This window comes from Seriola lalandi, unplaced genomic scaffold (assembly GCF_002814215.2).
Source record: "Seriola lalandi dorsalis isolate HSWRI2012SDOR001 ecotype SW California unplaced genomic scaffold, Sedor1 jcf7180002054553, whole genome shotgun sequence".
Taxonomy (NCBI): Eukaryota; Metazoa; Chordata; class Actinopteri; order Carangiformes; family Carangidae; genus Seriola; species Seriola lalandi.
The window spans coordinates 1,887,662-1,914,562 of NW_019525106.1; the positions used below are offsets into that span (position 1 = coordinate 1,887,662).

General features: G+C 43.7%; 1 protein-coding gene across 2 annotated transcripts in view; it reads right to left on the bottom strand.

Annotated features, from left to right (window-relative positions):
• Window positions 1-23,541, bottom strand: part of brsk2a (BR serine/threonine kinase 2a) — a 162,810-nt gene extending 139,269 nt beyond the window's left edge. The window contains exon 1 of one of the 2 annotated variants that reach the window (XM_087176421.1): window positions 23,125-23,541. In XM_087176421.1, the coding sequence (XP_087032547.1) occupies window positions 23,125-23,218 (94 nt within the window). In that variant the 5' untranslated portion in view covers window positions 23,219-23,541. The remainder of the gene's footprint in view (window positions 1-23,124) is intronic. The other variant, XM_087176422.1, reaches the window with a different exon arrangement.
• Window positions 23,542-26,901: the final 3,360 nt, after the last annotated feature.

Genomic DNA, 26,901 nt, shown 5'->3' on the forward strand with positions numbered 1-26,901 from the left:
CCAACAGCTTTCCTTCCAGCCTTTTTGGCCTTTCTGAACTGCCAACACCCCTCGATTTTGCCAAATCTACACACACACAAACACACACATATACACACACACACACACACACACACACACACACACACACACTGACTGACTGACTGACTGACACTTCCATTCAGTCCATACTAGCGGGAAATCCTAGAGCAGCGTTTAAACGCTTGGTCAAGCCCTGTCTGAGTGTGGTGCTACAGGCTTGACAGGAATCAACTTCACTGGGACTCTGCACCTCGGCAGCACACACATACACACACACACCCAACAACGCTCCACCCCCTCCCCCCAACCACTGACAGCCCTGATCTAGGCCAAGAAAACAAATCCGCAACAAGAGGATTCGCCTCAATCAAACTTCTAAGTCTAATGATGGAAAAACATCATGGGTTCAAGTGCATTAAAAGTGATGATGAGCCAATTAGTGTCCATGAGTCCCACTAAAAAGGACAGTCACTGGTCTTGGAAGACGTCTGTGTATTTGGTATGTTGGATAACTATCAGGAGCATTCTAGACTCTATATGATAAATGTAGGAAACATTTTGAGCTGAAATGCCATTGAGTACACAAGTGTAGCTCCACTGTGGTGAGTTTGTTTGGGTCCGTGACCTGAAATGATACTCTGCAGTGCCACGTTGTATTCATCCTGTCTTCACGCTTACCTCAGCCTTCTTAAGCACCTCACTGATCATTACTGCCTGGGGCCATACTGTGCCTGCCTGCCTGTCTGTCTGTCTGTTTATGTATGTATGTATGTGTACGTGTATGTGTATGTGTGTGTGTGTATTTGTGTGTGTGCACACATGTGTGTATATGTGCAAGTTTGTCTCTGCATTATGGATGCGTGTGTACATACATGTGTATTTCGTGTGCATGCATATGTCATTCCCCAGGTGTGTTTGTTCAATTGCTAGAGTGTGTGCGTGTGTGTGCGCGAGTGCATGAGTGTTATGTCAGTTTGAGGAGCACCCAGGGACCACTCAGGAAGAAGCGCCCGGGGCACAAACACTAAAGACCCAGCCTAAAGCGGAGAAGAGCTTGGTTTGCACGGCTGCATAGTCCCCGTGCTGAGCAGCATCCATCCTTAGGAAGCCCTGGTTAACGCACTCATAGGTCAGACGCACACCACAAAGAGCAAGTTGATCAAAGCATTTAACTCTAGCTGAACCTGGCTCAGTCAGCCAGTGATGTTTTAAACATAAATCTGTCTTCCCAAGGGAGGGGGGCAGGGGTGCTGGAGGAACATCTCGATGTTTCTCACCCTTTGTGGGTTTTAACCTTTATTTATCTCTTGCCTTCTTTCATTCTACCAATAAAAATAAAAATCACACCTTGAAAAAAATGTATATAATTTATATACAGGCATGACCAGACAGCACTAAAATTTTGGAAGATCTTAAATTAAAGGAATATTCTGACCTGCTGCTCAAGTAAAAGATAAATCACTGTGGGGTAAATATGAAGGTACAGCCAGCAGCCAGTTAGCTTAGCTTAGCTTAGCTTTGCTTAGCACAGAGACTAGAAACAGGTGGAAACAGCTAGCCTGGCTGCTGGCAGTAGCTGCATATTAAGTACATAGACATGAGAGCGGTATCAATATTCTTATGCAATTCTTGGAAACACATTTTCCAAAAATGCTGAGCTAGCTTGTAGCGTCTAGATGCTACCAGTCATGAACAAAGGGTCCACAGAAACTAACAAACAGGTAAAGCGGGCGCTCATAAATTACCTTCTTGCAGTATTTCTTTAATTACATTAACAGCAAATCTCCACTTAGACATGTTGCTAGTTCTGCCTTCCTCACACAGGCTGTGCCTGTCACACATTATTTTAATACGAGAAAAGATTGTATCTGCTCTCCCTATTTCTGACCTTTATCTATGTTATCTGGCATGTACACAGTGATGAGTTTGGTCACATGAGAGAGCATGGTTGGCATTTACCTCACTCAGGTCTCTGTGTTTAACCCAATCACAGAGCTCACTGGTTCTCTTACACTGATAGGCCTCCTGTAACACACCCTGGAAAGACACACACACAGGTCTGTGACATATTAATGAGTTATCACAGTCGACAGAAAGGATGGAGCGAAGAGGAAGGGTTAAGCAGCAGTGCCTCTTTAGAAAGGCAAATGTGCGCTGGTCCCCATTGTCTCCTGGCTGACAGGCAGCCGTGGGGGGCCGAACGAGGGGGGGGGGGTTCTGTCATGTCAGGGATTCACCAGTAGCAGGGGAGGTGGAAGAAAAATACAAATACAGAAGCAGGGGTTGAAAGGGTAGGTAACATCTAAAGTGAATGAGTGTGTGTGGCTTTGTGTGTGTGTTTACGTGCTCTGACAGTAAGTGATTCAGAGAGGAGCAGTGATGACTGTAATGACTGTTCTCACAAAAAAAAAAGAATGGATGCTAGACTATCATTATCACTGTCTGCAAGGGAGTTTCAATGTGCTTCCGCGTGTGTGTGCAAATATGTGTGTGTATATGTGCGATGCATGTGTCCACGTCGGTGTGTCACTCATATCTCAGGCTGGCCTCATTCACCTCACTGCCTGAGGTTGTGCGCTACCCCCACTCTTCTTTCTCCACAGCAAGCACTGGGAGCCCTGATCATCCCAGCACCAGTCACGGCCTGAATATGTATGCATGTGCAAATATGTACATATAAATAAGAGATGAACTAAAACCAGAAACTAATAGCAGTCAAGAGTCAGACAGAGTGAGAGAAACAGTGGTTGCGGAATACTTGTTTCCCTGGAGAATCCTCCCACTGAGACAAGCCAGAGATTGTGAGCTAACCTTAGACTAACCTTTGCTGTATTAATGGCCAAACAGTGTACCATCAGTCAGCGCTTTGTTCTACAAAACACTAGAGATGACCGCTCTCTTCAGGTGGCCTGTTTGATTTATTGTTTCATAGCATTTTTAATCACCCAAACTGTTTTTAGTCCATATTTTTAAACACTGCTATTGCTAAAATTGTGGGCAACAAACTGTGTACAAATATGATATGTAAAACTTTAACTCACAACGTGTTCATATAAACACTCCACATAAACACTACATTCCCCATTGAGCTTTTAAAGGCCCTCAAGTAGTGAGTTAAAAATCAATAGAAAGCCTCTAACTTCTGGGTCACATTCAAACACTACTTCCTGGTTTCTTCTGACAGTAATTCTGTCTAAGCCTTCTTTATCCCCCCCATATCTTGTTTTTTTTCCTAGGGATCCTTCACTGTGCCACAGCATGGTTGAATTTCCACTCACACCTCTTGGCGCTAAACTACAGATTAAAATGCTGCACTTACAAAAATGCCTGCCAATATGAAATCCTGCAACAAATGTAACGTATGTATTATTTCTTATTATCCTACAAATATAGCTCGAAGATGGTCTATATCCCTGTGACAGGCTCAGAGAAATGACACGCAAGTGACAGCTTTGTGCGAAAAGATTTAGGCAATGACACTGAACATGACGTTTAAGTCGCAGGAGCTCCTTTGTGTTATGTGTGTTTGTGTGAATATACAAATGAGTGTAGTGTCATGTAGACCCAGAGGGGTTTGGTTAGATCACCCAGTTGTCTATCTGACGGTCTCTGCAATGTGCAATGGAAAGCAGTGAATCATTGTGGGTAATTAGTTTCTTGTGTTTTCTGCAGTCTCATCCATGAGGGAGCAGGGACAGGGGACTGAGGCGGGGAGGAGTTCATGAGTCCCTTGCCACGAAGATAGCTGCTAGACAGACATGGGACAGCAGGTGCAAGATAAAAGAATCTCAGCAAGACTGACAGAGACCTTGCTGAATGAATCACTGTCTCAAATATGTTCATATTGACAGGCTAAAGCGGGTAGAGAAAAGATATAGATGATTCATGGCAAATGACCACAGAGGCAGAAGTTGACAAATTATTCCCTTTAAAGAGAGAAGTCTCCCTCAGCAGACATCTACAATGACGAGTCAGTTCACAGCTCAGAGTCATTAGTGTGTTATCAAAGAATGAACATGTGTTTTCAAAACTTACAAGAACTGTCACATTGTTACGTTCTCCAAAGGCTTGCATATTTCCAAATTTCAAGAACAGAAAAGTATAGATTTTCTGACTCCCATTTTTTGGGTACCGATTTCAGAAGAAGATAAACTTTCAGGGTTTCAGGTTGTAGAATATCCTCCACCTCCTCCTCCAACATGACATTTGATTTGTCTTTTATAGCTTGCTCTTTAGTTCATCAGGAAATCAGTGCAAATTGACAGTCGAGTTAATGTTGTTAAGAGATGGATTTCAGTCCAGATGTCTAAATGACATTTGATGACTGATAAATTAAAGACCTTGCTAAAAAATACACGGTTGATTTTCTTTAGCCTGCTAACCAAAAAGTTCGCTGTTATTAACTGCAGATAAGTGATCCTTATATCAATAGCAAAGGATTTATTAACTATTGACAAAGGCATTAGTTGCAGCTTATAAGGAATTTATAAGTGGCAATTTATTAGGTGGTGTCCATTTTTGTATATCCAGTATATTATTTACACACATTATGCATGTATACAGTTTAAAAATCTTTTTTTTAATAATTTAGATAATAATCTACAGAACATTGCTAAACCTGCTGTAGAATTAAAATAATTTCACATTCAATATGGTACTGAACAAAATATATTCACCTTAACACATGTGACTCAAGATGATAATTAATATGTAAACTTCTGTTAACATGTAATTTGACCAGCAGACAAATCTCCCTAAACCTGGTGTGTTCCTTTAAAACAAAACATATAGTGTATCTATGTATGTCTGTCTCAGAGCAGCACAACGACCAACCACAGTTAATGGGTTTCTTGCCCTACAACTGCCCCATATTGTACCATACAGACTTTCTCAATGTCAGCTTGTCAGTGAGTACTCCGAGGGCCTGACTCCATCTGACTCCCCAGCACACACAGGCCCTGCCACCCTCCCACCACATGACACATGCTCACACACATATACACACACACACACACACACACACACACACACAAACCCCTGGACCATCACCCTTTACCCTCTCTTTTCAGCGGCCTCTGACATAGATTGCCATGGTGATGACAGTCAGCCCCGTTGGCATGGTGACCCTCCCATCACCTAGTCAGGTCACCTTGGCTCGCCCCAGCACCCCTACTGGGAATGGTGGTGTTTTTTGTGTGTGTGTGTGTGTGTGTGTGTGTGTGTGTGTGTGTGTGTGTGTGTGTGTGTGTGTGTGCTTATCTGGCACTTCTCCAAACCTCCTGGCACTGTGCCACTGCCCTCCCACTACCTGACAGTCAGCCTGTCTTCTCTCTCCACTTCCTCTCCGTTACTCCACTCATCCTCTTTTTCAGTCATCCCCTTGCACTTCTTTTTCAAACTCTCAATAGGTGACTCAAAACTCCTACACTGGAGAAATACATACTATAATACATAATATAATGTGTGCATACTAAGTTTGAGCGTGTTGAAACCGTGCCGCATTTCCATGTGGATTGCTTCCCAGTAAGGTTGCATAACAATACAAAGGGCAGCCATCTGCTTCACCCTGGCCCTTGGGTTAGCAGTGAGGCCTAATCCACTACATTGTTTGTGTGTTTATGTGCATGCGAGTGGGTGCATGTGTGGGTGTGCGCACACGTGTGTGTGTCTGTGCGTGTGTGCGTGTGTATGTGTGTGTAATCTGCCTGCGTTTTCATAGCACTCCAATGGGCAAGTTGGTAATCTCACAGGGCCAGGCCACAGTGAGATTTAATCCTTGCAGCTAGACCTCCATCTCTTTCGCTCTCACAGGTTATCTATCCATCTATTCTGGCTTTTTGTCTATAGTTGCTTTCTTTTTTTGACATCTTTCCTTTTAATTTCCCCCTAAGTAAACACTATAATAATAGCTCCCTCTCCTACTGCATGCATCTCCATTCCCATGTTTTGACAGAGTTGTCTATACCCTTCCTCCATTAGATCAGACCTCTCTGACGTCTCTGTGGACTCTGGTGGTGCTGAGACAATTAGTCCATCGACAGAAAATTAACTGCTCATCAATTTTGATGATTGATTAATTCTTCAACTCTTTTACCAAAAAATGGTTTTGTTGCTTCCAGCCTCTCAAGAAACACCCTTTGGACTCTGGGAAATGGTGACAGCCATTTTTCATTATTTTCTGACATTTTATAGACAACACTATTTATCTCTAAATCGAAACAACAATTGATAAATTAACTGATAATGAAAATAATCATTAGTTGCAGCCATAGAATCTGATCTTCTCTACATATCTGTGAAATCTGCACCGTTCCCTTATGGGTCTTTGATGACATAATATTCCCTTCAATTAGACACAGTCCCCTAACTGTAATAGGGCCTGGGGTTTCAAAGGCCCAGGGAAATTTACAGTGGATAAGTGAATGAGGTGCATCATCAGAGGCAGGAGCAATAGCCTAACCTCTCTCTCTCTTCTAGATGTCTCTCTATCTTTGCCCCCTCTCCCTCTTTTCCTCTCTCTCTCTCTCTCTCTGTCTCTTTCCAATCACAGCTGTTGGGGAAAATGATGAAGCCTGTAGCCATTATTGGAATGAAATGGAATGAGAAGTGCATGATGGGAAAATTACTGAAAATGAGACAGAGACCAAATAAGGGCAATGAGAGTGTTTTAAGTAGTAAAATCACTCATCGGTCCATAAAGATATTTAGTATGCTGGTTACCATGGTGACCATATGCGACTATAATGGTGTCCAACAACGAGGGCAACCAGGTATTGAAGAGAACAGGTGCAGAAATACAAACGCAAAGGGTATATAAATAACTGGCCCTCCCACTCTCCCTCAGCAGCAGCATGTGCTCCTGCAGAAGGCAACTCAAAAACAGCCTCTTCCTGCGCTCAAGTATGGTGTGAACATATATCAATGTTCACATGTGTTTGCGTGGGCGGGTGGGATTATAGGAGGGCGACTGAATACATGCACAGAGGGGGATCTCACTACAGCATCATTGTCTTGATTGAAACCACTCGCTGTGAGATGCTGTCTGAACTCACCGGGTGTGCCAGGCCAGCACATGTGGTGTTCTCGCATGTGATTGTGTGTGTGTGTATATATATATGTATGTGTGTGTGTGTGTGTGTGTGTGTGTGTTTGTGTGTGTGTGTAACTATATATAGCAAGTGGCTTTGTGACAGATAATGTAATTTCCTTATGAGCCAAGCTACAGGCAGCATTTTTGCATTCTAACTGACAGGCCAGCCATACAGTACAAACAAAAACACACACACACTTACACACACACACACACAAACACACACACACACACACACACACAGTGACAGCGGTATGCACAGCCCACCAACAAAGCCATCTGTGTGGGCAACACCATGTGTGACATTTCTGACAGGTAGAGTGATTTGAGATAAGAGCGCTGGTGTATACACAACACATACACACCAATTCACACACACACACACCTCCTCTCACACTGTACATTACAACCTATACAAAGACTGCTCTGAGTCACTCTGGGTCAATGATAAAAGTCCAATATTGCCTGTGAGAGAAAAGAAAGCATTAAAGAAGGTCAGGGGAGTAGGCAGGCAGGTGGTGTTTGTGCTTACCTAGCACACAACATTATATGCATCCTGGCCTTTTCGTTTCAATGTTAGGTAAAGCTGCAGAATACAGAAATGTAAAAAGGATTGTGGGAGATAACAATACTGATGAAAGGGAAGAAATGCATTTACAGCCTTATTGATTGCATGTGAAGAATAGGATTAAGAGTCAAAGACAGGAGAGAGGGGAGTACAATAATCTTTCAAGCAGTATTTTGAGGCATGAACCACAAGAAATAAAGATTCAAAGCCAGCGTGAAGGAACAACAAGGACACAAGAGTAAAGATGTTTAAGAAGAGAGGGGGTCGGAACGGCGGGATGGAGATGCTGTGGGTAAAAAAAAAGGTGGGGAAGGAGCGATGGAAAGGAAGGGGTCATTCTTGTCCTCCATTTCATTAACTTCACAGCGATAAGCAACGATATAGTAGAGAGCAAAGCCAGGGAGGGAGACATGCTCACCAGTGATCCCATTAGACTGAAAAGGGGTAATACAGAGAGATGGAGGAAGAGCGAAATAGCAGGGTGACGCTGAAAGCCACAGGGAAAGCGGTGAGGGAGGCTGAGGACAGGAAAGAAGAGTTGGACAGGCAGAAAAAAAGGGTGAGAGGGGTGATGGGAGGGAGGGAGAAAGAGAGACAGAGAGAGACAGAGAGAGAGAGAGGGGAGGAAGCTGATGGAAAAAAGGAAAATGAGCAGAGCAGGAAAAAGAACCTTTGAAAAAGAATGAGGCTGGTAAAACCCATTAAAAAGCCCTCAGCTCTTTGCCCTGCTCTATGGATTTAACTCATATATCACTGCAGGACTAGGGGAATTTGGGGAACCCCTATTAAAGCAAGGCGCCCAGTGATTTTAATATGTTGGGGATCATTTGCGATTTTTGATTGGAAATATATGAGCAGTCAGACAATTTAAAAGCTATTACATGTCCAAATAAAATAATATCTCATATAGGGCTAATGTGGCTTGGCTTAATTAACTTGTTTTTACTAACCAGCTGCACTAAGATAAACACAGACCATTATTTGTGTTCTTATAATTGGACTAATCACTCATCCACATGATTATCATTTTAAGAACTTTGGAATTTAAATATTGCTTTTTTCAAGGTTAAAAAGATTGAATAAAAGTCTTGAAAAGTAACGAATGCATATATATCATAAAAGAAATACATAAAAGCAAACACGGCTGTTTCAGATAATATGGTGAATATCCAATAGAGGCTTCAAGGCGCATTTAAACTTGCCCTGTGACGCACTGCACAGCTAAATTAGCCAATCCATCACTTAATGCTTTTGCTAATAGCCACATATTTGAGTGTTTAAATAACTAGCAGCATGTTTAAAATGAATAATAGCTATCCTTTGGGAGCGTGCTACTGATATTATAGAATATGCTTTGTTTCAAACAGACCCATTGAAAACCTGCAAAGGAACTCTATTCTCTAAAGACAAGAAAAAGGCTGTGAAAGGCTACAATTTAATATTGTGTGAGAGAAATTCATACAATCACAATGTCTTGTTCCTCACACCAAGCCGTTAACATGGAGACAAACTGCAGAACAGCGGAAAGATGAAGAAAATTGATTCCCTGATGCAGTTTTTATGCTTTTGATTCCAGATGGAACGAGTCTTCTGGTCTCTTCTCAGCATTGCTCTGCTCATCTCCTCATCAGTGATAAGGTTACTGGTGTCCTGAGGGGGGCAGCAGGTTGAGGATGAGAACCGTGATGAAGGTCAAGCCCCACCAACCCCACTGTCGCCGTCATTAGCTCCACATGCACCTCCACTCGAACTCCCTCACCACATGTCCTCAGAGATTAGTCACACATACACAACCTAACACCAATACACACATGCACATATGTGCTCATGGAGATGTGAAAAATATGTTGTATGTGCACATTCGTGTGTACTGTACGCTTTCTGCACCACCAAAGTCATAATGGAGCACTCTGCATGTGTGTTTGGCTCATCTGAAGGGTGATTATTAAACACCATCAGAGCCAAAGAAGCTTCATCCAGTTTATCAGATCCCCAGCACTGAATAATCTGCCCCTAATGAACACACACAGGAGGCATCCACACACATGTACACATGTGTGCAGAAGAGGGTATGTAAGTGCATGTTCTGTGGATTAGGTGTGAATTTTTTCCCGTGGGCCGTGGGCGAAAAGCAATGTCTGTGCTTGAGATTCAAATGAATGGCCACTGTGCTGTACTGGTGGTCGTTTCAGTGCGCACAAACTGACATCCAAGCTTCAACCAATCTCTCCTTTTCAAATGGTAAAATACATTTAAAACACATTTAACCATATTAAAAACATAAGCTGCCTACAAGCTGTTTTTGAAACGAGTACAATTCGTTTGCTTTAGCCATCACGCTGGGAAAGTGCCCAAATGGGAACCAGTAATCACTTTATTCGAGACTGCTTATGTACGGCCAGATAGACAGGGGACCCTTCTCCCCCTCTCCACCAATCAGTCTCAGCCTCTCAGTGAGACATCAGAGACTGCCATGTGTGTGAAGCTCATCTAAAGGCAAGGGCCACGTCAGGCAGAGAGCCTCTGCGTGAACCAGAATAGGCCTGATGTGAGTCCTGGGACTCGCTTAATGAATCACTCCGCAGGCTGGACACACATCCTGGGCCCCTAGAGAGGGCCTCTGTGAGCTCTCAGTACTCATCTCTCACCTCTCTGCCCTCATACATGGGACTTCTCATACATGACATAGAAACTGCTACAGTGTAATTCACAGGGAACAAGAGCACTTCATTAAAAGAGATCTTCAAAGGGGACCAGGGCAGGTGGCAGGATCTTTTTCCTAAAGTCAAACAAGACAAGGGGGGTATATTAACTACCTCCTCTAAACAAGTGGGAGAGGTGAGAACATGAGGAATCAGGTGGTGTTCCCAAAGTTCAACCCTCCTTTTATTGGATTGGTTTGATATACAGTTCACTGTATATGTTTTCAAGAGGGAGCATAGAGGTACTGTGTGTTTTGTGTGTGCATTTGTGTTTGTGTCCATGTGCAGCTCTGCCTGTTTATAGGGTGTTTAGAGCAGAGAAAAAATGTCTTTTAATTAAAAGGTCTGCTTGATTTAGTGTTGTGCTCGGGGAGAGACAGACAGAGAAAGGAAGAGGGAGAGCAGGAATGAAATAAGAAGAGAAGAGACCCAGAGTGAGGCTAACACACACGCAGGCAACGGGCGCATCTCTCTAAGGCTTAATGAGCCTGAACTAGCCTGGACTCCTCATCAGCTGGGATGGTAAATTCTGGAATAACAAATTATTACGCCGACTTAAATTATGTCTGTCTGCAGGTGCGTGTAAATGTATTCCTGTGTCTGTCTGTCTTATGTCTAGCTGTAACTGTCAGTGCTAAGAGAGAGATCAAAAGTACTGATACACACCCAGGGATACGCAAGAATATAGAGCTGGGAACACGCACAGGAAGAAAAACACACACTCACTGAGCTCCTCCAGGTAAAGGTTTGAATATTTAATAAAGTCTCATTAAGGAGTGAATATAAGAGGTGGAAGTATAATGACACTAGGGAAGACAGAGTAATAAATTCAGGTCCCATGCAAGCCTAATCAGCCCAAGTTGTTCAGACACAATCACAAGCTTAAGGGCATTAGAGACATGAGCGAACAACACCAAATGTTCCCCATTTCCTGCATCACGTTGTTCTGACTAAACTTTCACAGAAGGTCTTTATTTGTCCTCATAAGAGACAAGCATCCTTTTAAATTTTCACAGTAGGAGCGATGGGGTAGTGGGCTGCACTTATCTTTTCAAATTATTTGAAAAATGACATACTGTATATGCATATAAATACTTATCACCTAAAATAAATATTCAAAATCTCTATCGGTACCAGAGTCGCTCGCTATATCATGTGTAGCTTTTCTGACTGTGAAATTTTTTATTATCACTTAGATGGTCATCATTACGAAGATATTTCAAGAAAACAACCTCACCGGGTCATTTTTGACCCACTTATGCATCTAAGGGTTATGGAATTCTTCGTATCTGCTTTGTGCTGACAAACATACCAAACATCTAGCATTATAACGTCGCGGCATACACAATGTTGTGAGACTTCAAAAACTGATACAAACGAAAGAAGAAAATGAAAATTACACACACGCTCGCCTTATTTCGATGTCCAATTACTATTGCCATCTTCCCCTGCGGTTTGTAACATGAAGTACGATGATATATTCTGCTCAAATCAGACAAGCAATTACCAGCTCTGGCCCATAAAGCCAACACAGGATATGCCTCTTCCATTAGACCTGCAATGATAGGCTCCTTTCACAATAAATTAGCCCATTTACACACACACTCACAAATTACGTGTGATGTGCTATTTTTTTTTTTCTATATTTTGCTTTTTCTCCCTTCAAAGTCGGAAAGATGTGAAATGTGAGATAGAAGAATAGAAGAAGGGGCAAGGGGGGAATCTCATAACAAAAAATTATTAAAACAAAAACATACAAAGCCATAGCCACTATATTATATCAGTTACATTGTATGTGAATGTGTATTTTTTTTACATGCATACTTGCTTATGTATCTGTGTGAATGTGTGAAAGCGAATGAGTATGCGTGCGTGCTGTAGGTGATGTGCCCCCATGCGTCTGTGTAATGGGAGTATATGTATGTAAAGATTTAATTGAATTCCTTCTGCTATTGTGCAGGCAGGCCCACAACACTCTCACTTATCCAACCCTGAGTTGCTGCCAGTGAGATCTAATCATCCTGCATGAAATGAGCCCTACCTGAGCAGAATGGCAGTGCGAGGTGTGGAGGCTGCAGGGGAATACCTCCATTATGCAGGAAGCGAGGAAACAAGGGAGCAGGAGGAAGGAGGGAGGGAGGGAGGGCAGGAGGGAGGGTCAAGAATGAAAGTGTTGGCAAGACATGTAGGACAAGAGGGATTATGGATACAGAAAGAGAAAAGAGGGAGTAGGTTCTGGTGTGTCTCATAAGGTAACCATAATAAGCAGTTTCTGAGATTAGATAAAGGAATGTAGCCCCGTTGCTACATGAGGTTAGTTTGTTACATGAGGGGTGACAATATGGTGTAGGTTCTTCCGTTTTCTCTGTGCTATGAAAACAGTCTTTGTGCAATTTTCTACTGCATAAAAAATCTCCAGGGTTAGTTAATAAATTCTCCAAGGTTAGTTTCATCATCAAGTGAATAAGTGAGGTGGGGTGCCATCCTCAACTCATAAGCATAAAACAATGTCATTGCCGCTTGCTAAGTGATGTGGTTTAAACATTTCCAAGAGGCACCATGACAACATTTTCTTGAAAAAAAAAAAAAAGATGCAGCAAGCAGCTGTAACCCAAAAACCAAAAACAGCCCTAAACATGACATAAACCCAGAGGAAGCTGCTACTGTAAGTCCACCAAAGCAAACAGGTGCATTACAGAAAGAGAAACGCCACTGCCATAATGGCCATAATAATAATACACTCACATGAGTCATGCGGTGCCACGCGCAGACCTGCATATGTCGTCAGTTTTTCTGAAAGCCAGGGAGGCGCATGTATGCAGAGACTCTGACACACATAGATGGACACTGCTGGCTCACATTCATGGTATCATTATATTAACCATAATAAGTCAAAACAGCAGTGAGGACAGCAAACACAGCTGATCATCCAAAATGACAACTAACTCACAGCCACACTCATATCCTCAGCATGTGAAATAGCACATAAAAATGAGTCCCTGTGTTGCTATAGCTACCGACTCTTCACATCAAAGCAACGAGCCGGCTGCAAGTCACAACATCAACTGCAGTTTTCTATATACAGAGTGTATGAAATACTTTGCGAAGTCCATGTAAACACACGTAAACTTGTGAGGTTAAACAGAGGACAGGATTGAAGAGCAGAGGACCAAGCTTCCTAAATGTCCTAAAGGTATGCGGAGGTGTGTGTGCGTGTGTCTGTGTGTCTGTGTGTGTGTGTGTGTGTGTGTGTGTGTGTGTTTGTGTGTGTGTGTGCGTGTCCTCAGGCTTCATACTGAGAGCAGTCCTTCCTGCTGTGGCTGCATCTCCTCCAGTGATGACGTCAGAGTTCTGCTGCAGTCAGAGGGAGAGCTGGGATTCCTGTAGAAACTAAAAAACATCCACTCTACTGCTGCACAGCACATTCCCGCCTCTGTGTGTGTGTGTGTGTGTGTGTGTGGTTGTGTGCGCTGGATTTGAATGATAATAGAGGCACTGACCCTGAGAGATGCTTTACTGCTGTGACTCTTTTTCTCACTCAGAAACTGTCTCCTTTTGTGAGCCAGGCCCCCCCCTCCTCTCCGTCTCTCTCATGTTCATCCGTGTCCCATGAGTTACAGCTCTCAGACGCTGTTATGTATCGGCACAGAGCCCATGAAACAGGAGCATACAGCGCACACTAAAACACTTGCACTCAGACAAGTACACACACACACACACACACACACACAAACACACTGCAGTGCAAAACACAGCAGCAACATCAGGAATAAGCAGCTTTTAGCGATGAATAAAAAAAAAATTTAAAAAAGTCAACCATCTGGAATAAAGAGATGAGACCGTCCCTACTTCATCGCTCTTTCCCTTAATCACTCCATCAACTGTTCCATTAGTCAGGAGAGAGTGCAAAAAAAATAAGGAAAGACACTAAAATAGAAAAAAACTGACAGAAAAAAAGTAAGTAAGTAAGAGAGCAAGAGGGAAGACAGAATAAAGGAAAACGAAAGTGGTCAAATACATGTATGCTTTTGACACCTGAAAATCCTTCAGTGCAGTAACAGTGCACTCACTAGATTGTGAAAAGCCAAAGGTCTTTTAACTGAATATTATTTCTGAACTAAGTCCTTCATTAAGTCTTCTGACCATAGAGCAGTATGGAATTGGATTTTGAGCCTATTGAAAGGGAAAGCAAACTATTTCTTCTTCATAATTCATAAGTCTTAGATTCTTGAATTTTATTCTTTTCATAAACCTTGTAATGATAGGAGAAATCGTTTTCTGGTTAGGTCACATGAGAGCACATGGAAAGTGAAAACAGTTTGGTGATGCATAATACATTATGGATAAAGCTCCTGATCTTTAGATGTGTATAGAGTATATTGCTGCTCCCCTATTAATACAGGTTATATCACAATACAGGGAGTAAGTTGAATGCTGGTTGGTCGACCATCAGCCAATAAAAATAGGGCAAAATCCAAATGGGAGAGCGTGCTGGCCGTATTAAAAGATTTATGCTGAAACACTTTCACAAACCAGTACAGCACTTCACGGCTGGAGATTTGGAGGAAAGTAGCACAGGCTGAACCTACAATTCAGGCCAAAGGGAAAAACACAAAGACAAAGATACAGGACTCACTGCTTCAAGTATGACATCTTCCTGTGATCTGATTTCATCCTAATACATAGTCATGACAGAGGCTTTGACCTGGCAGTAAACTCAAAGCATTGACCCATTCTCTGATGAAGTGGCAACACAGGAAAAGCAAACAGAAGAAACAGTTTGTCTTGGCTGGACCACTGATGCACTAACACCTGTGATCCAGGTGGTTTTTTCCCTAAACTGGCAACAACACTCCCCAACGTTATCGGAACAGCAAACCTAAGCCACCCTCCTCTCCCCTCTCGATGAATAACGGACTCCTTGATGTTCCCAGGCTGAGATAAAATAAGTCGAGCTAGCTAACATAGTGCTAATTCTCTTTAGTCCTGCCAAGTGTCAGAAGTCGGTGCCACAGAGACGAGCAGCCAGCGCAGGTTGTTGATTTGTGACCAGTCATGCTCATCTAACCTAATCTCACTGAGGCCTGTCTGCTTCACTTCACATGCCAAGCCACATCTCAGGTGTTTCAAGCATGGGCGACATTGTGCTTCATAGCCTAAAGAGCTGACAACAGAGCGAGTGGCAGTGAAAACTCTGAGTGCATCACAATTACTCTGCCCCTGCCACCTGGGAAGGACTGCACACAGTAAATGAGCGCACGTTTTCATTCATGTACTTTTTTTTCCTCAGAAAACAGTCCACGGGGAGCTGCCAGCTGGTCTGCTGAAGCAAAGGCACTGTTTCATGTATGGAATGAATGTAAGTCATAAACTGTATTCACTCAACAATACTTCAGTAAGTAAAATATTGCAAGCAAACATATTTTCTTTATGGCAAGACATCACAGGCAAGATGGCCAATATGTAAACTACTAGTACCCTACTCCATATTTACACCTGATTTACATTCTATTTATTTTGTACAAAAACTGCTTTATGTATTTGTGAATATTCAATTTTAAGAAGTTAAGGTTAAGAAATCAACTAATACATCTGTTAAAAGGTTGAAACAGGAACATTCATAAAATGCAGAAAGTGTTTTATTGTACCAACAGATATATCCTACAGGAAATATTAGCCAATGTGATGGGGTACAAAAATTAATTAGACATAATACTTTTTTTTTTTTGGAACCTGTAGAATCGTGAAAAATGTTGTAATGACAGAATGCAAAGGAAAAAAATATCTGCTTTCACTATATAGTAAACTATATTGCTAAAATGTATATTCTGTACAGCAGGGCTATGACAAATGCCACCCTGTGAATTGTACAAGTGTGTTGCAGCAGTTTGAAAAGTCTACCAAAGTCAAGGTCAGTGGCCCACCCATCTATTTGTTAATGGATAAGGTACAGCAGGACAGACAGCAATGGGGGGATGAGCACAGAGCTTCCCCCCTGATCTGAGGACAGCCTGCCAAGACTAGCTGAGCTGACAGCAACTAAAGCCGAGGCTCCCCACATGTGCTAATCTCCCAGATTTAAATGGGAACACAGCACACAGCGCAGAGCACAGAGCAGGGCAAGCCTGTCTGATCCATGACCGTATGTCTGAGCACACGGGCTGCACAAGCATGCACACACACACACACACACACACACACACAGCTTACATGTGAAAACACGAAGTCATACATTCATTCACATTCTCGTTCCCACAGTCACATCTAGCAAAGGCAACGCAGATGAAGAGAAAGAAGTCAGATAAAGACTAACTTGAAAGCATGGAATAGCAACAGAGGATTTCGCAGCCTGACTGTTATGATGCTAACTTCAGATTGCAGCCACGTAAAGAGCTAGAGAGCGAGATGGGGAGAGAAACGAGTGCAGCTGAGAGAGAGAGAGAGAGAGAGAGAGAATAAGAAGAGAGAGAGAGTATTCCCTTTCTTTCTTCATGAGGGCAGACTGGGAACCAGCAAGAAGCAGGGAAACCATGACAACCAGACAACCAACCTTGGCAACCAACCCAGCTTTCTCACAGTCGGAGCCAGACAGGCGGCTCAGCAAGGGTTAATCTGAGCTGAGTGAGAGGAGAGAGAGAGAGAGAGACAGGCTCCCTCTCTCACGCACACAGACGTTTAATATACTGTACACCGTAAATGTCCCATGTTTACAAAGACCAAAAGACATGACAGCTGACTTTTGTGAGCGGCTTAATGACTGACTGGCAGCGTCGAAAGTGCACAAAGACTTGGGCTGGTACAGAGATGTCTAGAGGCAGAACGCCGCACATTTTTAGTGAAGAAACAGCGTGAAGTCATATATAAATGTAACAATTTGATGCACCGGTGAAAAGAGAAATGGTGTGTTTCTGCTTGCATTCCCTCTGCTGCGTTGGAAAACTGGCAGCATGAAATTCTAAATAGCATGAGACGATAACACATTACACGAAACACAGCAGTCGAGTATAGAGCTGGGGACCTCAGCGAAAGAGTGACAGAGAGAGAGAGAGAGAGAGAGAGAGAGAGAGAGAGAGATAGAGAGAGAGAGAGAGAGATGGACAGAGTGAGACAGTGAGACGGTGTTTGTATGAGCATGTGTGTGTGTGTATATAGTGTGGAGTGTGGAGTGTGTCTTGATATAACTGAGGGAAAATGGACCATAGCACCATGTCACCCTAACCTGATTCTCCACGCTATATAACATGGCAGAGAAACAGTGACAGTGGATGCGCCGAGTTAGGATGAAACCCAAATAGGATGTGATGGGGCCTGTCCAAAACAACACACACATAAACAGAGGTGCTCATTCATGATTGCCCACAGAGACTATTCCAGCAATCCTTCACTTACTCACTGACCTTCCATCTAAGGATTGAGCCCTTTTTCTCCTCTGGAGGTCAGCAATAGAGAGATGAACATCAGGGAGGAGGAGGGGAGAATAATGAAGAGAATGATCAATACCTTGCCTTAATTAATAACCTCAGCTGCAGTCAGAACATTCAAGACCACTTCATGCTGTCTCAGTTCAAGGTTTGTTTGTTTTTTTTTTCTTTTCTCCTTCTTCTGCTCCTCCCACGTCTCCTTGACTTCGTTCTTCTCTCTCCTCCCCCCTCCGGTTTGCCGCCTCTTTCCTCATCATTAATCTCTGAAAATCGTTGGCTACATACATTCCTCCCAATCGATGCAATTCCACCGAGGTCTTGTCTGATTTACCACATGGTTGAATCCCTGTATGAATCTTGACTGGCCAGGGGAAGAGGGACAGAGAGAGGGAGAGAGAAGGAGCGAGGCGGATAAGAGGAGAACCGCACTAAATGACAGAGACCATCACCATTATATAACCTCAGCCAAAGTTACAGACAGTGAAAAGACTATAGGCTAAGTCCTGTTTGATTTACTCAAAGCATAGTTGCTGCGTGTGTGTGCTGGTCACTGATGCAACACCGCCTATGCACACACACAGGAAGGCATACATATTCACACAAGCCCACAACATGCTTATCGGCTGACACGCAGACACACTTGCACACCAGTCTCCCATCATTTAGGATACATTTCAGGGCTGAGGGGGCAGGACTTTGGCTTTAGTCAGACAGTCAAAAAGCAGAGACCATGCAAGGCCTTGGCTTCCTGCTCCACAGCTCTGATCCAGCTTGCTAACACAGGGTGCTACACAGCTGGGGGGAAACACGGCACAGCCTTTGGGCCGGGGCTCCTCTGACCTGAATCTCTGAATGGGCCCGTTTAAACACGGGTCTATCATCGCAGCCTTTCATTTATTTCCCCTTGCTCGCCAATTTTAGGTCAAAGCAGACAACTTGGGAGATGGACACCTGTGTTTGAGCTCAACACTGGTTTCAAATTTATCTTAAATGGCACACAGGCTACAGGTCACCCACAGTTTGAGCACCTGCTCGGTTCACGGGCTACACACACACACATACACACACACATGCGCGTTCAGTTTCTGTAGATTTGCCAAGTGCTTTTCCATTGACGGCATCGACTGGGTATTCCCTCCTCACTTGTCATCATCAGGAATATCATGTGCTGTGAAACAGTATGGATCTCTTCCACCAGACAGGAAATCTTTGGGAGTGCCCATTGATCTGAATCAACCATCCCTGGCTCACCAGCTATCAGTCAACGTCGAATTAACGGTTTTACGTTACCATGCAATGCACCAGACCCCTAGAACGACCTGGTTAATGTGAGCATGTGTGCGCACATGTAAATAAATGAAAAGAAAAGACAATTGAGTTTTTTTCTTTCACTCTCTCATACACAAAGACAAACAAACACGACCCCGCGCACCAACAGAGAAACCCACACTGAGAGTTACAAACTGGTCAGCCCTTTGCTGACATGGAAACACAAAGAACAGCTGGATTCTGGCTTACATGCCTTGTAAACCTGGGGAACCCAGAACAAGAACTCTCCAGCTGTTAGACAGAAACAGAGAAAACTAAATAGAGAAAGAGAGAGCAAGACACAACATCACAGGCAGCTTTTTGTCAGATGAACAGTCAATATAAAAGCCCCTGAAGCAGAGATGATTTCACTCTCTAAACGTCAATCAAAGAATCAAGGAGCCTACACATCAACCTCCAACTCTTAGCCTGTCAATATCCAAGTCTCGTGAAAGAACAGGGACTTTACACTGGATTAACAGGCAATGTTTTCCAGACAATAGGCCTCTATTCCACTAATCAACAGCGTTCAGGAACAAAGTAAAGGCGAAACACAGCAGTGTTTTCCGATGCATTAGTGGAACAGAGCGGTGATTCATTCTTAAGTCAGTGCACTGGCAAAAACACAAATCCACAATCTTCAGCTTTGTCAAACAAAGCTTCAAGATTCGGAAACACAACAAGGCTGTTACTCCAAACCCTGCTTTGATGGAGACATTCAAAAGGGAGTTCTACATTTTTATAACTGTTACCTCACTTATAGTAGCATCGTGACATGGATTAGAGACCTGTGAGGCTAATACAGAACATTATCCAACCTAACAGGCAGCGCATGGGGCTAATTCAGTGTTTGATAGAAAATGGGGCCGATTGGCAAATTTCACAGTTTGACAGTGCAAGAGGTACGAGGAAAGTGCTGAGGCTCAGGTGTCACATTCACACACAGACACCATATACAGGACCTACATGAAACATCTCATAGACACAATGCCCCGGCCAAGTTCTGCCAATCAAGCACAACATGTCTGTCTTTGGCTTGGAAAATGGCCTCCATGCTTCTGTGGCTTCATCCTCAATCAGTGGCCAGCCATGCCGACACTCCGTATCAATAGACTCCATCAGGCCCCAATGCACACCTGACTGAGAGGGGACTGCACACATAGCCTACAGATACTGGAGCGAAAGCAATAAACCTGACGAAAAACAAGTAGAGAGAGATATGGGGTGTATCACTGACTGACCGACAAGTCTGGTGTACGCCGTATGAATACTTTATCAATCTGTTCAGACTAGAAAAAAACTGTACAAAAGGTCCATCTAATTATTTTACCTGGAGCATGTATCATTGCTGTAAGAAAACTGTGGTCTTTCCCATGTGGCCTATCCTGTGCAGTAATATGGAGGTGCTAAGTTGCCATGCTGGAGTGAGCCTGCCCATTCTACCTTTGGGCCACGTGAGTGCATGAGTGAGAGCCGAGGGGACTTTGGCTGTGTAGGGGATTAGATCAGGAAGCCAAACCAGAACCACTGAGGCGGCCATGTGTGTGTGTGTGTGTGTGTTTGTGTCAGGACAAGGTCTAATCACTTAATGAACACGGAACAGCACCACTCCTCTGAGCAGGACAGCCAGATCAACCAGAGGCCTTCCGCTTTCTCCCATCTAATAATACCAGCCAACCACAGCCTGGGAAAGCTCACGGGGGGATTTAGCCCACTGGATGGTCCCAGCTGCCACTCATGATCCAGCCCGGCCGATTGGGCGATTACAGTTGCCAGGCCAACCCCTTCCGTGGGGCCTGGGAAAGAGATCTGACAGATTAACGAATAGTTAATGGGCGAATGGGATCTTATGCACTGTCATTAATCTGAATAGGTTTGGCACGGGTCAGCTACACAGACGCCAGTAAGCAAATGATTTTTCTAACACGGAACACACACACACTCATAATGCTGGGCCCCGTTATTGCTGCACATTTGTAAAATGAAAATGTAATTCAAAAACCAGGCCAAAAGCATTCAAAATGAATATGCGTTATATGATTACAATTTCCCGCCTGCATGAAACACAGTGAGAATTCTCCAAATTAAAAGTTAATATAACCAGACATGAGCTCCAAGGACACAAGCTACATACTCTTCCACTTACACAGGACATTCTCGTAAATACATCCTGAGGCGTGGATGATCTCAGCGACACCATGTCATTAAACGTCTGTCCCCAACAGACCATACTACTGCAAGCTCTATACCACCACAAACAGCCATTAGACACTCCTGCGATCTGCTACCTGAAAGAAAGCGGAGTCTAGCTGTTAGTGAGAGATCCTCCTGTAAACACAAATGATTAAACATTAGTCGCAGGAGAAAGGGAGTCCAGCTAAGGTGTTTTTATCATTGCGTTTGTTGTGTTAAATGTTAAATTCCCTCCTTAGATCATACTACAGTTATCATACTACAGTTATCTTACTCTTATTAGGGATTTCTGGTGGGAGACACACTGTGTGTATTCAAAATGTCCTTACAGTCAAAGAGGGGCACCAGTTATGAAGACACACATACACTGACATCATGGGAGGGCGAAGAGACAAACTCTGTTAATGGCCGCTGGGGACTGGCCAGGTGAGTGAAGTGACCAGGAGAATATTTCAAGAAAGCATACTGTCTGAGAGAACGCACAAACATTTACACGCACACACGGCTGCTCAGCATGACCAGCTGGACCGGGTAGGGGAAGTAACGCCTATTGTAGCCGTTTTAGACAACAGATGGGAGGAAAATCTCTCAGCAGAGAGTAGAGGAGAGGAGAAGGAAAAGTCTACGACTCTCTCTCTCTCTCTCTCTCTCTCTCTCTATCTCTCTCTTTAAGGGTGGTGAGCTTGCAAAACATGCTGCATCTCTCCTGCCATGTCTGCCTACACAGGGCTGTGCCTGCCTCTGTTTCACATGGCTCCACTGGCTGCATGTACTTGACCGCAGACGATTCTCATTGTACAGTCACCAATGCTGACAACAGCACTCAACTATACCATAGTACTCACACAAACAGGCCGAGCCAACATACATGCATCACCTAAAACAGCCTTAAATACTGTGGAACGAAAACCCCTTTTATCATAAATTATAGGCTACATGTGCATTGCAACTTTGACAAACTGCAGTGTCACTGCTATCTACGCTGAGATAAAGCATGTGCTCCTTATTCAGGAAGCCCAGTTACATCCCCTGGGGTGTATGAATATAGATAAGTGTAGCTCTTATTTCCCAGCTCTGTGAGCAGCTCGTGGTGTGATCTGTCAAGGTGGGACCTTCTACTCTATATCTGAGGAAACCCACGTATTGCAGTCAGAGCCTATAGGAGAAACGCCTGCCTGCCTGCCTGCGGACTAAGAATAGATCAATGTATCAGGCAAATCGGGATTAACGGCGTTGTGCTCCAATCACAGGACACACACACGCACAAAACACACACACACGCGCGCGCGCACACACACAAACAGGGGAGTGAGGACACAAAAAGTTGATTTTCATAACCCGTTGCACTGTCATCATTGTTGGCGTTGAACGGTTTCCACGCTGGTTTGCTCCTGGATACACACAAACGCGCGCGCGCGCGCACACACACACACACACACACACACATACACACACATACACACACATACACACACACACACACACACACACACACACACACACACACACACCCCAGTCCAACGCCAACGCACAGCCAACAAACCAATGTAAAGCAAAGCAACACCACCTAAACCCCCCCCCCCCCCACCCTCTCCCTTCTCGTCCCAATGTGTTGAAATATAGATGGACAGTTCACCGGCGAAAAAAATAACAACAACCTCCCAAAATTCCCCACCAGGCTGGGCAGGTGTTTGTGACTAAGCGGTTAGTTATCTATCACCTGCAGACACCCAGCCGGCCAAATTTCAACTCGCTGCGGAGCGCTTCGAAAATAAATTGTGCAATTACAGGGGATGCAGTGAGCAAGCTGTCCCAACTAACCTGTCTGTCCTTTCCCGAGCGTCTTCTCCAAACGGTAAGGTCCCACGTAATTGGCATGTTGGGCACCGCTGTTGTCTTTACCGGACGATGACATGTCGAATCTGTGTTCAAATTAAACACTTTGGAATAAAGCGCAGACAATTAAACAGTCCTCGCTGGAGGTCCAAGCCGCTGCTGTCTCTCTTTTTTTGATTTTTTATTTTTTTTATTAACTCCACAGCCTCTTCTCTTCTTCCTCTGGCTCTTTCCTCTGTCGCTTTCTGTCTCTTTTCCTCTACCTCACTCGCTGCTTGAGGAGGTGAGGTTCTCTCTTTCTCTCCTCTTTTCTCCTATCGCTGCAAACGAGCCGCAAGTGCCTTGAATATCATTGTCGGTGGAAGCTGTGCTGCCGCTGTGCGTCTGTGGGAGGTGCTGCCGAGCCGTCAGGAATGATTGACAGCGGACGCAGCCAATCAGAGAGCCGAATATCTTCTTATGCTACCGCCCTGTTTCTTGTTGCTGTACCATCTTTGCTCTTTCCAGAAGAAGAGTTGCAGGTTGTGAGCATGAGAGTCTTGGGCCATATATAGTCAAGGTACTGAGTTTATGTAAGAATAATGGAGTTCATAATAACACGTTCATAAGTTGTGTGACTATGGGGAAAAACTAATGATTTATCTTCAGTTTTTCATCAGTTCAAATTCAATCAGTGTTAATATGTTGACACCTGTTGTTAAAGATCGCCTCCAGACATGTTTTAAAACATAAAAATTTGTGACTGATTCATTGTGTGTCATTTCCACATCAACATTCTGTTATTTCATCAATGATTTTTAAAATCACATCTAACACCTCTCAGATCCAAAATCTATGAGTATGCAAACATTGTTCATTTAAAAACTTCAACCAATGGACACGTGTCACTGAAAAGTACATTACCAATGGATGTGCACTGGATGTTTCCACATCACATTGGACCATGACTGGCCTTAAGTAGAACTTGTGATATCAGAAAATCGTTTGGTACGTCCACGTGTTTCACTTAGAGTTAAAGTTAGCACAGAGAAACGTTCACCCTTCAGCAGATCAGTGTGTAAACTGCTTTAGCTGTCAAATTCTGCACATACACCATTCTGCACGGTGGAGCTCAAACATCCAAGTGAAAAAAACAATAAGTAAAATTCATTTTCAGCGGATGGGGACTTTTTACTTCTAATGTCTGTTGATTTTTCCTCTTTTATTGATGGGTCTGGATTTGCTATGTACTCTGTGTATGCAGTGTATATATGTGTATGTGCTCCGTCACCTCCAAATTCCCATCAATTCCAGAAAAAGCAGTACTCCTATTAAGGAATAATGCTTCACTTGTATTACTGCTGTGTTTCCACACGAAACAACTGCTACACACAAACACGTGAACTCACAGCCCTTCAGGGCTGTAGGCTACAAAGTGGTAATTGCCAGCTAGCTGCGTACTGGAAGCTGTTGGCCGATATTGGTTTGGCCAGCACGGTGTGCTAAACCACCATTATGCCAAACACCATCTCTCACCAGAAAGTGTAAAAGCGTTCATAAATATTTATACTGACTTTATTTACTGAGGTGCTGTCGCAGTCAAGAACCACAGTGTAGGAGTTTCATGTCTCTGCCCCTTGTTCTTTCTTTCTGTCTTTGTCCTTTCCCAGTGCTCTCCTTTCTTTCCCCTCTCTGGCACACACATCACAGAGTGATTGTGTGTGAGTGTGCAGCAGGGGGAGAGTGTGTTGGCCCTCTGATTCATTTCACACCCCACTGGTCTGAGACCTGTGACTGTGGCTCTGGCCTCTGTCTGTTCCTCACACCCTGAGAGAGTACAGGTGTCAGGGGACACATGCAGGAGAAACACACACAGATATTCATGCACACTTACAAACACACTTTGTGACCTCTAAATATTCTTCGACAGAAGGTTTGGGGGGGGGGGCTGCTGAAATATTAAGCAGCAAGGATTGCATCACTCTGTTGGCTACTCCAAAGGCAAATACATTCCTGAAAGAATCCCAAGGTTTTATCTCAATATTCCTAATAATATGGACTCTACTGTTTCTCCTTGTTCTTTATTTCATTAATTGACTTGATCAGAAATTAAATTGTTGTAGTGCATCATCAAATTGCCATTCGATTTCCCTCAGCACATACAGACAAAACACAATATTGCTTAAACATTACACAACTGTGCTGTGTTGTAGATTTAAACAGGCATTTGCAAGCTAAGTGACGAGGTAAAATTCTACTCAAAGCATAAATCCTGTAGGTAGGAAGAGAAGATATTCACATGTAGCAACTCTCACTCAAAACACAAGCAAAGAGAGGAAATGCATCGCAATCCTTCACAAGAACATTTCCTGCCTCCTCACTTTTCATTCATGAAGCTAAGTTTACAAACTGCACATGCCCCACTTTAGTGCCTTTGAGGTCTGTGTTGAGCATGTGTGCCGTTTCCCCTGACGCCCTTCATCACACCGGGAGCTGGGTTTGTGCAGGGAGGTGTGACCCAGAGTGTCACCCACGTGACTGCATGGTGCCAGGTGGACCGGGCATGTGATGTCAGCGGCAGGTGCCAGGTGGGCACCATCTCAATAATGCATCATGCCCAGCTCTGGCACTGGCAGGCGTACCACTTTGAAGTGTTCCAGAAACATCTGTAGCTTGAGTTTTTAATCACCTTGCCTGTACCTCCCTGCTTCCCATCAATCCTTCTGCACTTCTTCACAGCCTACATCCCTCTCTCCCTCTTTCCTGCAAAGAAAATTAATGAGAAGTCTTCTTAGTTTGTGTTTGAGCTCGTGTGTTAGTATGCATGCGTTTATGTGCATGTGTTAACACACAGAGCCACCAAGCTGCAGAATTCAATCAAGAGGATGAGCAAAATTCAAAACAGCTCCTTGTTGTTCTGGATGTTTGCGGAGCAGCAAGGCAAGAATTATCAAAGTGTTGTGTTAGATAACACAAATTTACCATTGGCCAAATAGCAATCAGCTGCAAATGCGGGCGCTAACACTCCACAGGATTTGCATACTAATAGTCCCTTTCCAAACAACCGATCAAACTAAACAATGCTGTAATGACTAAAAATCAATCATTTCATGGAACTGAGTGTACAGTGCCCAGACTTTTTTTTTTAAATAGAAATTATTGTTTAGTTTATTTTGGTCAGATGTGTGTGCTAGAGGGAGAGAGAGAGAGAGAGAGAGAGAGGGAGAGAGAGAGAGAGAGAGAGCAAGATGTGATGAAAGATGAGGTGTGCTAGAGAGAAAACAAAAACAGAGGGAGGGGAGAGATAGAGGGAGAGGTTTACCAAAAAGTGGAACATATTTAATGTGTGGCAGGAGTCCAATAACCTCTGGACATGAGCCCAGACTGCATAATATCTCCACCATACAACCATATAATGAATAGCTTTGTATCAGAGTCTGACCAATGCAACAGGGGGCTGTAAACACACTACCTTACTCTAAATGTGTGCACATACACATCCCCGCACTGACACACACACACACACACACACGCACACACACAAACTCATGTAGTATTATGGTGTTTCCACCCAGGAACAACTGCTACACACACAAACACATACACATGAAGTCACAGCCCTTCAGGGTTGTACAAACTGGTTATTGCCAGCTAGCTGCGTACTGGAACTGTTGGCTGTTACCAGTTTGGCCAGCATGGTGTGCTTGATTAATTAGCGTGTCATCCACAAACAGAGGAGACTATTAGTGTTCATCTGCAAACATTTAGGAAACTGGAGAGGAG